This window comes from Kogia breviceps, chromosome 8, assembly GCF_026419965.1.
Source record: "Kogia breviceps isolate mKogBre1 chromosome 8, mKogBre1 haplotype 1, whole genome shotgun sequence".
In the NCBI taxonomy this organism is placed as follows: Eukaryota; Metazoa; Chordata; class Mammalia; order Artiodactyla; family Physeteridae; genus Kogia; species Kogia breviceps.
The window spans coordinates 116,306,197-116,320,494 of NC_081317.1; the positions used below are offsets into that span (position 1 = coordinate 116,306,197).

Sequence of the window (14,298 nt, forward strand, 5' to 3'; positions counted from 1 at the left end):
TTCTTTGTTTATAACACAGAAGACTATTAAAATAACATTTTAAAACTGGTTTACTTCAGGTAAAAAAAACCACAGCTGACCGACGAATACAGTTTGCCATTTTGGTTTACCGCTCTCACAAAGGCGTAATTTCACCGCTATGAAAGCTTACAATTAATTCTTAAAGAACTTGGTGAAGCACGTCATAGCTAACCTGTTTACAACCGATTGACAAATTAAACTCGTGGGCAGAATATTACATTAACACACTTCTCTCCTCTAAATCTCTTCAAAATGAATAAAACACTGACGCCTTGCGGTTTCTGTTAACAGTGTAGTGCCCCCTCTTAGAAAACTCACCTGAACTATTCCGGGCATCTACCAGGTCGCCAACGTGAACCCTGCTGTCTGCTGAGGCCTCCCTGACCCAGGCCCCTCCACCCATGCTGTGTCTGTCCCGTGTCTCTGGCCACCCACACCTTATCTTCTGGCTACGCTGGTCTCATTTCCAGCCGTGCAGACTCTGGGGGACCCACTGTTGCAGAAATGACCACACACTCAAGGCCAGACCCCTCTTCTCCCCCAGAGGGCTCCCATCCCGGCCCCCAACTCCAGGACCGGACAACACATTCCTCCTGAGAACCGAGCGCTCACCCCCGGTTCATCCCTTCACTCTGTCCCACGTCCAGACCCTCACCGAGTCCTAGCTGATGTGCTCGGCAAACATCTCTCTAGGGGCCCCTTTCCCAGTATTCTCGCTGATACCCACCTAAGTCAGACCCTCAGCTCTCGGCTCCTGAATCTGAATACTGTTTCGTCTCACCTCCCTGACTGCGGGCCCCATTACCTGCCATCCACTTTATAAGCCACGTCCCCAGCTTAAACTTCCCTAAGTGCTACTTTCACCATGTTGCTCCTTTGCTCAAAAACCTACCAGGGCTTGTCAGCCGATACTGTGTGAAGCTAAGGCTCTTCCCTTTTGTTTTTTAACCTAGAAATAGAAGGGAGAAAGAACCTACTATATATATTAGCTATCTACACTATGCCAGGGATGCCCTAGGCGGTTTGCAAAGGCTTTTATTTTTTTAACCAAGCACGTATTTTACCAGGCACCGTGCTAACAGCTTTATATGCATTTTACTTTACATAATCGTCAAAAACAACTGTAGGAAATAAGTAGTTATTATTTCCATTTTAAAGATAAGAAAGATAAAAATCAAGCAGTAAAGGAATTTTCGCCAAATCATCACACTAAAAATGGCAAAGCCACAACCCTGCCACAGATCTGAGCAATTCCAAATAGAACTTCATCCTGACATAAGTCACTGCCTCCTTCTCACCGATCCACCTTTCTTTCCCAAAGTGCCCCAAATGCACTCTCTACTTCAACACTGCCAGGTTCTCCAAAGCGCCCCCCCCCCCCCGCCCCGCGTAGCGAGTTCATCCGTCCCGACCCCGCTATCTGCACATCACTCTCCTCTCCGACACAGGCAGCTCCCTCAAACCCCGCCCCTCTTCCAGAGCCCCGGCCGCCACCCTCCCTCCGGATCCCCGCAGGGCCCGTGATGGCGCTGCCGCGCTGCAGCCCATCGCCACGGGCCGGGCTCCTCCGTGTCGCCAGCGCTGGCCCTGTCCCCCCACCCGCGTCTCGTGAGGGGAGGGCCCCCGCACTCCCACTTCCTCCGGTACCGCTCACCGCACCCGCGCGGCGCTCATCACACAGCGGATGCCCACTTGCTGCTCTGCAGAAGACGATTCTTCCCAACTCTTTCATTTACTATTACACTTTGGAAGATCAACAGCTACGCATTTCTGGCTCACTGAACAAAACTGAGTCAAAACACCAAGTATAATTAAATATTATAACCAAAGTTTAGTTGACATTTTAAATATAAAATAATGATTTTTCATGTCCAAGAAGACAAGAAACAGACTCTTAAGAATGTAATGCAGACATGTTGCTTTTCTCTGCCTTAAACACACGAGTTAGCTTTTTCCTTCGGCTGTAAATCCATCTTAAACGGAGGCAGCCTGGTGAAGGACCTTTTACTAAGGCTGACAGGGAACCTCTGCAGAGGCGGAGTAAAGGCTTCCCGAAGCTCTGCTGATAGTGCTCACCCAGGAACCACGCTGGAGGGGCTGCAGGTAAGCCAAGCACCCCGACAACGAAAAAACAAACACCTCCTTGGCCAGGATTCAAGTCAAGCCTCTGCCGTAGTGAGATGTTCTCCGCCCTACAGCATCCGCTAACTGCTCCTTCGGTTTCGCGTTAACAAGCGTGCAGGGGCTGGCGAGATGAGAACCAGTGCCGCCCAGGCCACATGCCTCGCCGAGCCCTCCTCCCCCACCCCGCCGCCCTCGCAGCCACAGACCCACGTGCGCACGCGCAGGGCCCCGTTACCTAAGCAGGCGGCCGCGCCGACCATGGCGTAAAGGCCGGGGGTGATGCAGTCGGCGCCGACCTCACACCACTCCTTGAAGATGAACCAGTCGTGGTGGTAGTAGGCCAGCTGCTCCACTGCGATGCCCACGATGCGGCCGGCGATGGCGCCGATGGCCATGCTGGGGATGAACAAGCCGGACGGGACCTGCAGTGGGGCAAGCACGGGTGAGGCACGTCCCCTGCGCGCCTGCTCCAGACCCACGGTGCGCGCCTTGCGGCACAACGCGAAATCCGGGTGCAAAGGGAGCTCACGGCACAGCCTCGTTCTCACCGTAAGGGCAACAATCCCACCGGCTCGGCGACAAAGTAACAACCCACGCTCCCCAGCCCAAAGAGGAGGGGACCCCAGGGTTATTTCTCCTTTAGCTCAGGGGTCTCTTCAGGCTGGTCCCTTACACGCACACATACATGAAATGACTGAAAGGCGCACCGTTTTCTTGATTCCATTTAGTGAGGAAACCAGGAACAGTACAGACCAACTATCTAACCAATATTAAAAGACCAACAGCTCCAACCTGCCGGGCACGAAACGAGCCCAGCACAGAGGAACGCGTGTTGGCAACTGTGTCAGGTCATGAAAAGAATATGCACATAGAAGGGACCAACGCAGACGTTTCACTCTCCCGCCAGCTGGGCCCTCAGCCAGAGTGGAGGCCAACGTGAGCCTTGGCGGCCCGCCCCCTGCCTCCGGCTTCCGCGGGAGAAAGCTGCATTTACAGAGCAAACGCCCTGCAGAAGCGGGGGCTTTAGTGGCTCTTCTAACTTGATTCACTATGAAAAAGGGGGAAACTTCACAGCTTTTCTATCACTTAACCCTTATGCCCAGCGGACTAAGGCAGAGCACAGCAGAAGAGAGAGACCGTGGTTCAAAGGCTGCTGCCGCTGCAGTCTGCTGAGCTGCAGCTGTCCTCCCCGTGGCTCTCGGTGGCGCCTCGCTCGTGAATGGTAGCAGCTGCGTCAGCCACAGCGGCCGGCCTTTCAAGAACAAGGGTCCGAAGGACTGACATCTGATTCCCACACACATCACTGACGATCGTTAAGAATTGCATCTCTGGCAAATCACTAACTGATGAATGTTATTCTCACTTTCACAAATTCAAAAGAAGCAACGTCCCAGGGCACAAGGCCTAGCTGCCTGAAACCCCTGGTGGAAAGGCCTGGTGCCCCCAGGCCTAGTGACCGAGCTCTGCGCCCACAGGGCCCTCTCCAGCCAACACCCCACAGCGATACAGGAGGCAGAGCAAGGGCCCCCCGCAAACACCCACACCCTAATGCCTGGGAATCGGTCCGCCGCATGCAGCGGGGATTCAGGTTGTTTAACCAGCTGACCTGAAAACGGGAGACGACCCCGATGATATGGGTGGGCCTGAAGTAATCACAAAGGCTTTTTAAATGTGAAAGAAGGCTTTAGAAGAGTGCGTGTCAGAATGCTGAGATAAAGCAAAGACTTGACCAGCCATGGCTCTGAGGATGAAGGAACGGGGCCAGGAACCAAGGCACGTGGAGGCTGGAAAAGGCAAGAAGACGGACTCTCCCCCAGAACCTCCGTAAATCCCTGTCTGCATCTTCACTTTAGCCCAGGGAGATCCAATTTGGATTTCTGATGTCCAGAACTGTAATAAATGTATGTGATTTTGTGGTAATTTGTCACAGCAGCAACAGGAAGTTACTAAAAGTGGTTTTAAAACATGATGATGAATTCTCTGACACCCCCTCCCGCTCTGAGGTAGAGTGTGTGTCCCCTCCCTGAACCCGGGGCCTCTGTGACCGCACAGAGAAACAGAACTCAACAGGAGGCGTGCTGCAGGACATCCTTGGCTAGGTTAGAAATGGTCCTCTCGGAACCATGCTCTGGGGACCCTGGACTGCCACCATGTGAGGACTCTACCCACCCTGAGGCCACCACGAGGGAAAAACCAGAGACAGACAGACAGACAGACAGTGCAGGAGCCCAGCTGTCTGAACCTGCTCAGCCCAGGCCCCTGGCGCACGAGTGGCCCTGAGACGCCTGGCGCACGAGTGGCCCTGAGGTGACCAGCCGAGCCGTGTCTTGGTGACAACCGTGGAGCTGACCACGAACACACCAGGCCCAGCTGAGACCCTCCCATCCTACTGACCCGACAACAAGAGCACAGTAAGCGCTTCTCTTAAGCTGCTGGGCTTGGGGGAAGTCGTTAACCCAGCAAGAGACACCATGCTCAACGATATATCCTGAAAACTTCTTCTCTTCATTACTAAAAATGGCACCCAAAAGATAACGTTTTCAGCCTGCGTTTACGAAGCAACCATCTTTCGCCACGACTTTCATCTCTCCTTCCACATACAAGTTCTGAACACGCCAAGACTGCTTACGTATCACCTCACAGGAGCACCTACCTTGATACCAAAAGTGAACACTGTCATTATGATTTTAAATATGAGTGCCAAGCATAACTGCCATATAGCTGAATATACGCCAAGGCCTGCGGGACGATCAGGAATGTCATCCACGATTTTACTGGCGTTCATGTCATTTCTGTAGTCACAGAGAGAAGAGGACTCCAGGGGGCCGCAGTCTGTGAAAAGCTCTTTGATCAGTTCGCTGGTGTTGAGCCTCGTGTAGGGATTCGGGAAGGCCGCCACGGCGGTGATGGCCGCAACGATGATGACCTCGAGAACAGGGTACTTCCCAAACCTGGTGGATTTGCGACGGCGGCACCAGGCGATGTTCGCCCTAATGAAAAAGGCGCCCCACAGCCCTCCAAATACCCCGAGGAGAATAAAAGGAAACAGTTCAAAAAGGTACCACGGTGTATGATACTCCACATAAAAAAGGACCAGACGGCTATTACCAAATGGATTGATGGATCTCAAAACAAATGCAGCCACTAAAGCAGCAAAAAATGATCTCCATAAAGTTTTTAGAGGAAAATAATAGCTAACCTAAAAACAAAGGAAAAGAAAAATTAGTGCTATAATTTTATAAGATAGTTCTGGTATGTTATAACTTGAACGGTAAATATCAACACTCTAAATTTTGCCGCAGCTAGAATTTACACATAAATGGATTTTACCGTGGTAAGAAAAATACCACTAAATTTAGTAACTCTGGCTATCACATCATTACTAATTCACAGTATCAACTGATTATAAATGTCTAATAATTATTTAAAATATCTAGCATTGTGTTATTTTTAAAACGAGCTTCATGCCAATTCAATCACGGTAGTTAAGAATAAATGTACCACCACCAACTCCTGTTAGTTCATAAAGTATTTAATTTCCCTCTTATATATTAAAGCAAAAAGAAGAACATAAACAACTGGGGGAGAAAAGTAAATTTTAAACATTTCTCAGTCACATTTTTGTGTAAATGTGTAAAAACTCTTTAAGCACCAGTGAGAACACAAAAACAAAATATTCCCCTGAAGCGACTAGAATTATTTCCTTAAACATCAATAACTGCCACAGAAATAATTACACAAGAAAAACTTAAAAAGATGACTTAGAAACTGATTAAAAATCTTTAAATAAAAACAAGGCTATAATTTAGCCAATAAGGATTGTTTCCAATATTTTCTATTTGTGCTTACTCTTAATTATGTTCAACAAAGTTAAATTTTAAATAATCACTAACATTTTATACGTGAATATTTTTAAAAGACTTTTCTCAATAAAGAACATATATATGACTCTTCATGACTTTTTAATGTAAGAAAGAGTGAAAAATAACTATGAAAATAAATCTGAAAACTTAAAAGCAAAGTCTGTATCTATTACACTAGCTATAACACTGAAAAGTGTGCCAAAATACATGTGTAATGGTAATTATGCATAATTTTAATTGCTGGTTGTTGTTGTTTTTAACCTACCTCTTCCAAGCTGAAAAGAACTCCTCCGATCGGTGCACCAAAAGCTACAGAAACACCTGCAGCTGAGGCAGCTGATAGCACCTACAAAGAGGATGCGGGTTACTTCACATGTTCTTATAAACTCAAATATACCAAACACAAATTCTTCATGTTACTCAAACTTTCGAAATGCCCTTCTGAATTTAACTCACATGTCTCCCTCTCTCCAAGCAAAGGCAAATATTTCTTCTAAAAAGATTTTCTGCTCTTCTGCTTTAATTGAAAGGTCACTCTTATATTCAATATTCAGTCAAAAAACATTTGTGCGAGATCTACCAATGTAATGAGCAGGATGTAAAGAAAGGGCAATGACCACAGACAACCTTCGAGACGTGTGCTTGAGGACACCAGGGGAGAGAGACCAGGGGAGAGAGCTCTTTATTTTTAAACAGGATATTATTTCTTCAGATTTTGAAGCTCACTGCTGAATCATTAATAATTACTCTAGCCCACATCCTAGTGAAATGTCCAGGGAAGTTAAAACCTATAGAGCTCCCTACAGGTTCGGTTGCCTAAGTCCTCTGAAGAGACGGCTACTGCCCCCACGGGAGCCTCAGGTGAAGGTGCAAACCGTGGCCACCCGAGGGCGCACGCCCACCACAGGTCACAGCAAGGAAGCAGCAGCACTCACGGTCCTCCCTCCAGTACCCAGGCGGCCAGCGAACGCTGCCCACCTCCCACCAGGGCGAAGCCAGACACACATATCAAGTCACTGGGCATCTACTGGTAATCAAGTACTTGTCTAAGTCTTTATTCCTTTTACTACTGTACTACAGTAAATATCTGAGGCTACCAAAGCATTTCCGCAAATGGTGAATTCTGACATCTCCGAAAGAGAAATTTGAAATAATAAAAATTAAATTGTAAGGGTTAAGAGAACGAACTCCATAGTCAGGCTCCACAGTCAGTAGTTGGTAAATTTAAAATGAACAAATACTTGTTTTAATTAGATTGTACCCGGCTTTAGAAGGCAGACTGCTTATTTGGGGGAGGAGGGAGAGCAAATCTAACTGACTATTTTGTTTTTTTCCACCAACAGGATTGCAGACAACAGACTTAACTGAATTCTCTGATTGTACGTTTAATAGAATTTTACAATCAAGCTAGCACCCACATACCTAAAAGCCACAGATGTTTTTGTCTGTTTCATAAATATCTAAGAATCACTTAATTTAAATACGTCAAGGCAGTGGTCAAGGGAAGAAGGCCAAAATATGAAGCCTAAATGCTTTCAACTAACCTGTGAACTCTAGTCATTTACGGGCCAAGGTGTCAGAATCAAGTTAATGTCATAAACATTACTAATCTTCACAGTGTGCACATTAAAATCTGGGTGAATTTAATTTTGATAATATTTTCTAATAAATTAATTTTTGTACTTATAACGAATAAATAAAAATTAAGGGCTTCCCTGGTGGCGCAGTGGTTGGGAGTCCGCCTGCCGATGCAGGGGATGCGGGTTCGTGCCCCGGTCCGGGAAGATCCCACGTGCCGCGGAGCGGCTGGGCCCGTGAGCCGTGGCCGCTGAGCCTGCGCGTCCGGAGCCTGTGCTCCGGGAGAGGCCACAACAGTGAGAAGCCCGCGTACCACAAAAAAAAAAAAAAAAAATTAAAATCTTACCCCACAAATGTCAAGGTACAATAGCAAGTAAAGGAACTGCACTGGATAGACAAATGCAGTTGAGACTGAGGAAACAGTTGAGACTGGGAACTGGGCTCCCAAAGTCTAGAGCTAATAACAAGGTCCCAGGAGCCCACTTTTCTTCTAGAAAATACCCACAGCAACCTAGAAACATCAGGGGAACTCTATGATATATCAAGTTTAAAGGTCTCCTAGAAGATCTCAGGCAAGAGGAAGTCCTGTATCCCCTTAACGTGAACCTCTGATGTAACCTCAGGAGGTTAAAGACCCTTCGAGCTTCCCTAAGGTGCCAGACAGCACCTCTGACATGACACGCCTCTCCCACTGGGCATGAGACACCTCCTCCAGAGGAAGACAGCTGGCCAGACGGCCCAGCCCGGGAGAAACACTGATCGGAGAAACAGGAGTAAAAACAATGTTACATGTGGGAAACACTTCAGATGAGGAGAGGTGTCGGGCAAAGCAAAAACAAATGCAAATCTTTGTGAAATTCAGCTGAAACCAACGGACACCAGGCCATCTAAACCTCCCTGAAGTGCAGGAGTGAGAGCATTGAGGACGGACCCCAGACAAATATTGGAGATCATTCAGAGCACAGTAAAGTGGTAAAATCCGAATACAGAATTTATCCAACGTGACCCTTACACTAGGAAATTCCTCACTGATTAAGTCTATGTAACAGATGTTCATCTGTCAAATAAACAACAGAAGGCGCTTACCTCTCTTTTCTTAGCTTCATTTGTGCTGTACTTCGGAAAGAGGTAGGAAAAGATATTTCCACAGCAACAGGCAACGTGTACCAAGGGCCCTTCTTTTCCTAAACTCAAACCCGATGCCACAGCCAGCACTAATGTGATGGTTTTAATCATTAAAGTCCATTTTCCCAAGTAGCCTCTGATGATGAATCCACTCAAAATTGTTTTAATCTACAAAGGAAAGATCAAGGCAGCTCAATTTCCTTTAAGAAACATGAGACCTTAACGAATAGATCACTCTCTTGTTTTCCTCCCCCTGCAGACTTTGGTGGACAGTGGGAAGGTTCACAATTCATTTTCTGAAAGCTTCAACTATTATGCTCTATATAATACACCTGTAACGTATTCTAGTTCTCTTCCCCAGCAAGGATAGAAGGCAACCCTATGTCATGAACAAAACTAAAATAGCAGGCCATGTTAAGGGGCTGCAGACTTCAATGCAAGCAGTATAATTACACAACCAGCAAATGGTGAATTGGGATATTTCTGTTACAGACATATAATACAGTTAGGTACATTTCAGACATTCTGTGTCAGAAATAAAGACACTGTACTTTCTCAGAGTACTGCAATAATGTGTAATATTTTCCTATATATTAAGAAGGATGAGTACAACTGCTAAATACTGCACAGTATTATTCCTTATTAAAGACATTCTTAATTAATACAGCTTTAAAATCACTAAAATTGTTTTTAAAAGCAACGCACTTAGAAAAAGCTAGTAACTTATTTAAGACAGATAAATAAAAAGGGAAAAGAAAGGAAATAAGTTCACATCATGTTCAATCCTAAGTATATTCTTCTTTAAGTCATTGTTGATAAAAAATAAAACCCCAAAGTTTGTACTATGGACCCACTATGATCAAATATTTATTTTAAAGTACAAAAGGGTTATAAATGTTACCTGCCAAATTCAAGGACTAGTGATTTATCTAATTAAAAGATAGTTATAAAAAGAAAATGAACGTAATCAAATCCAGTTCGTATGAGCAAAACATCCACTAAGTCACGAAAGAACTTTAGGCTGCAGGATATCTTCCAGGTTCTTGGTGTTTAGCTGAGTGCTGATATTCGTTTAGTCATGTGCGAAATTAGTGGCGAGGGAAAAAAAACCAACCTCCACAACAAACAATGAAATGAGTACGGGGAAGAATTCCTTCCAACGACGTCTCCTATCGGCCGACATTTAAAACATTTTCCTTCTCATACTACAAACAAACCACTTCCCCAGAAAAACCACTACTTTTCCTCCCTACGGGCAAAAAGGTAACTATCACAACTGCAAAATGCTGACGGCACTAAGCACGCATGGCTTACCTCTGGAATCCCAGAGCCACAGGCATACGGAGCAAACACCTTCACCAGCGAAACGGCAAGAAAGGCGAAACTCAAGGCCCAGAAGATGTACATTATGTAGTTCATGATGTACGAACCAGGACCCTAAGAAACAAATAGTGCAAGAGCATGAACTTTATTTACGTGCACCACTAATTCAAGTGCTTGCCACCTAAGCAGCTGGGGCAAAGCTTGTAGAAGGCTCCTGGTTCACTGCCATAATAATAAAAGCTTTACATGAACAAAACACTTCAGTAGAATCTAAAAACATATTTATATACATACCAAGGAGACAATCTATTTAATATTTTCCCTAGCTTCTTCCTGACCCTCAAAGTCTTGTTGCCAAGAATCTCAGCTGCACTTCAATCTCTGCCAACCCACAAACCACTTTTTAGAAACAGTTGGTGAAGACAAAACTACCTTCACGCTCAGATTTCATTTTGCTGCGATTCTCCGGAAGATTAAGTGAGAAACAGCACACTGCCTATCTCACCAAGCAGATATATTCTTTTTAGCGCTAAAATTCAGCTGTAACAAAATTTTAAAAACATTTCCGTATCTTACCATGTAACCATATATATATGTATATAAAATATAATATTCTAACTTCTACAATGTTCTTTATAGAACATCAACAATAGTAAAATACTCACTTAAAAACTGTCATGCCACAAAGAAAAATCTACGCATTTCTGCAAGGTATCTCCAGTTAGAAGGCTTATTCTCACGGAAACGTGTGATAATTCATACTTCCCGAACACCTGTGATGTATTACGTTAACGGGCACCGTGCAGTTGCCCAGCTCCCACCGCACTTCTTTTCCACAATAAGAAACACAGTTTACGTCGTAACCCAGCAGATTTGTATGTGGCTATGCAGCTAATAGAAGAGCCTCTTGAAACAGTACCTGCATTTTACTCACGGCAACGTATTCTCGTATTTCCCGCTCTATCCTATTACATTTCTTTCTTTCTTTGCCTTTAATGCAGCTGCAGTCATCTAACAGTGTGATTAATTCTACAATTAAATGAATTGGAGACTCATTTCACAGTATCAATTATTAATTCCCTTTGAGACAAAGCAAGACTCACCTCCGCTTGCCCTATGATTAATTCCGCCCATGTTTTCCACTGTGGACATTTGTCCCTCTCCTCAAATGTGGTTTCATTTGAGCCCCAGCAGCACTGCTCGTGGTTGTACCACAGAGCGCTAAGGCAGATGCCCTCCTTGAGGTCAGTCATCCAGTCGGCGGCGATGTCTATTAAACCAGCCAGCGCCCCTGGAAAAAATGTTGGAGGTGGTGGAAAACAGACAGTCCATTTCTGGGGAGCCCAGAACTGTCAGGTTACAAGGGTCAAGGAAAGCTGGGGACTCCCTACAAATAAAGGGTCATAAAGGGAACACTTCACAAATTTAAGATTGCAAATCGTATTAGAAATAAGTTTCTATTACTTTTTTAAAAGCGTAAATAGCTATTCTTTAAAATGAAAGTGTTACTCTTTGCTTGAAATTAAAACTGCTTACATCACTAAAATTCACTGTGATTTTTAAATGTGTCGGAATCTTCCGCAGACGACCACCTGGCAGGAGAGGCTCACCTCAGGTTGTGGAGTCACAGTCTTTACTAGTGTGTCCTAATCTGAAACCGAACCCGTAGATTTACAAAAGGGTCTCAAGCTCATTAAAATGGAATATCCGTGAGAATTCGTGAAACTCACGGCCTAATGAATTACTGCGATAGACTATCAGGTTTGTTTTTTTTTTTTTTTTTTTTAAACAGAAAATCAAATATACCAAGATCGTCTCACTGACAGAATACAGAGAAGGCACAAATTTATGGTCAAAATCTAGGTCCTTTTCATAGAGAAAGATCAGTGCGTCCCATAAACAGTGGCCAGCCAATAAGGGGTATCAGATTGCCTCTACTCCCCACACAGATTTTAACTTTCCCTCATGTTCTTCAGGACATAGCCTTCCACAGTGGAAGCTGAAAGTCAGTAAAGCAGCCCTTCGTGTTTGTTTTCACATCTTCAACTGCTTTTAAAGACTCACCCGGAGGGCCTCTGGGCACGGTGCAGCCCACAGGGGGCTGAAGTGTGGGCTCTGACCGTGGCCTCTGCTGCTGACTCTCTAGCTACGTGGCCTCGGTCAGGCCGCTCAGCTCCCTGTGCTTCAGTCTCCTCGTCTGTTAAGGCTCACACCGTAGGATTGCCATGAGGTTTACACACACGTAAAGCTCTTTTGGAACAGTGTATGACACACAGGAAGCACTCAATAAATATCAGCTATTTACTGTGATGTTAACATTAGAATATACTTCACTGATCATCTGGTCCAAACCGTGTATTTTACAGATAAAGAAACAGAGCGAGAAAGGTCAGCCGAACTGGACAGACACGGAAGGGGACAAAGCCAAGACCAGAACTCTGAGCCTCCTGCCTCCTACTCTTACGTTTAAGAAGATTTTTTTGAAGGAAAGCAACAAAACAAACGCTTCTAAAAATCAAAAAGTACCTGAAAAAAAATTGCAAGGAGGAGGGGAGAATTATTGATTATCCTGTTAACCAAGAAAGGCTGACAGTAAACATTTTCTTTACCTGATGCGAGTCCTGTTAGTGTGACCACCAGCCATCCTGACCACGCGTCATACAAGCTTTTTGTCATTTCCCATGCTGATTCTTTCTTTTTGCTGTTGATCTGAAATTAGAAATGTTTATGCTTCATTTTTCAAACTACGAACAGAAGCCACAATTCTAGAATCTAACAATTTTCTCAGTTACTGTACATGGCACAGTACGTTCTCAACTAAGTAATGCGATAAGTGAGTCTGGGGCAGAATCACGAGGTCAGACACCTGTGGCCCAGATGACAAGCATTTACCCAGAAATCTGTATTTTTAACAAGAACCACAGGATGAGAGCCAAGGAGTCCACAAACCCCATAAAGTCTGACACAGATTGTTTTAAACTGAATCAATCTTAGCTGGTATACATCTTTTATATGAACAGAAAGAAGACATTATAGCCTGAAATGTCTGTCATTCCCTGCTCATTCTCTGCTTGTAGCAGTTAAGCGGAACATCATAGTCTTTACAAGGTAAGGTCAGTGAATAACAGTACGATGCCCATAAGTGTAGTACAAAGCAGTCACGTGAGTAAAGGGGCTGCCAAAACGTGTAGGCCCGTTAATATGCGAGAATGGAGCGCTCCAATCCCAGGGGAAGGGTCCCATCACTGTGTAAGGGAGGAAGGTCCTCTACAAACACAGAGCAGGAGGTAAGAGTCGCGGGACGGCAGCAGATTTGATTCTCACTCTAAGACACAAGACGGCAAGTCTCTCCTCTCTTCCTAAGAAACGATCTCTGAACTTGCCCAGACCTCTCCTGTCCTACTACCACGGCTGCTTTACAAAGCCACACTCTCGGGCCGGGACTTCAGGGCCCCCTCATCCCACGGGAGGGCTACAGCCCGAATTTAACCACCTGGCCTATTTCAAACATTGGCTCTTATTTCAAGCCACAAGGCTCCATTCAAAAGACTCAGTAAGTTCTAGATTGAATGCGGCAACTTTATTCCTTCTATATTATAAGCAACCAACCACAGGTATTAACCATTCTTTAGGATTGAAGGTAGGTCATTCCGTTCAAAAACAATAAACCTGGGCTTCCCTGGTGGCACAGTGGTTGAGAATCCGCCTGCTGATGCAGGAGTCACGGGTTCGTGCCCTGGTCCGGGAAGATCCCACATGCCGCGGAGCAACTAAGCCCGTGAGCCATGGCCGCTAGGCCTGTGCGTCCGGAGCCTGTGCTCCGCAACGGGAGAGGCCACAACAGTGAGAGGCCCGCATACCGCAAAAAAAAAAAAAAAAAAACAATAAACCTCATGTTGCTTCCTCCTCTCTCTAAGTAAGAATAACTGCAATGTTTAATGAGATATAACATTAAGTAGAAATTTGAAAATCATCTAAATGTTCATCACTATAGTACTGCTTAAATAAATTGCAGTACATCTATGTCATGAAAAACTGTAGCCATTAAAAAAGAATGAGATAAATGCAGTATCAGTTGGCGGAGAAAAGCAAGGTATGTATAAGTGTGTATAGGCTGCTACCATTTATCTAAGAAAAATAAGTAAATATATATGCTTGTATTTTAGAAAATAAAGGGACAAAACATAACAGTGAAAGTGTAGATCATTACCTGTAAGGGGAGGAAGGCAATATGTCGGGAGGCACAGGGACTATAAAAGAAAGT

The 14,298-nt window shown here is 45.0% G+C and overlaps 1 protein-coding gene across 4 annotated transcripts in view; it reads right to left on the reverse strand.

Annotated features, from left to right (window-relative positions):
* The window catches only part of CLCN3 (chloride voltage-gated channel 3), an 84,524-nt gene that overhangs the window by 13,217 nt on the left and 57,009 nt on the right, over positions 1 to 14,298 (reverse strand). For all 4 annotated transcript variants that reach the window (XM_059071527.2, XM_059071532.2, XM_059071528.2 and 1 more), the window contains 7 exons: positions 12,644 to 12,743; positions 11,138 to 11,325; positions 10,026 to 10,148; positions 8,673 to 8,879; positions 6,274 to 6,354; positions 4,799 to 5,344; positions 2,381 to 2,567 (listed from right to left, as the gene is read on the reverse strand). In XM_059071527.2, coding sequence (XP_058927510.1) covers positions 2,381 to 2,567; positions 4,799 to 5,344; positions 6,274 to 6,354; positions 8,673 to 8,879; positions 10,026 to 10,148; positions 11,138 to 11,325; positions 12,644 to 12,743 — 1,432 coding nt within the window. The remainder of the gene's footprint in view (positions 1 to 2,380; positions 2,568 to 4,798; positions 5,345 to 6,273; positions 6,355 to 8,672; positions 8,880 to 10,025; positions 10,149 to 11,137; positions 11,326 to 12,643; positions 12,744 to 14,298) is intronic.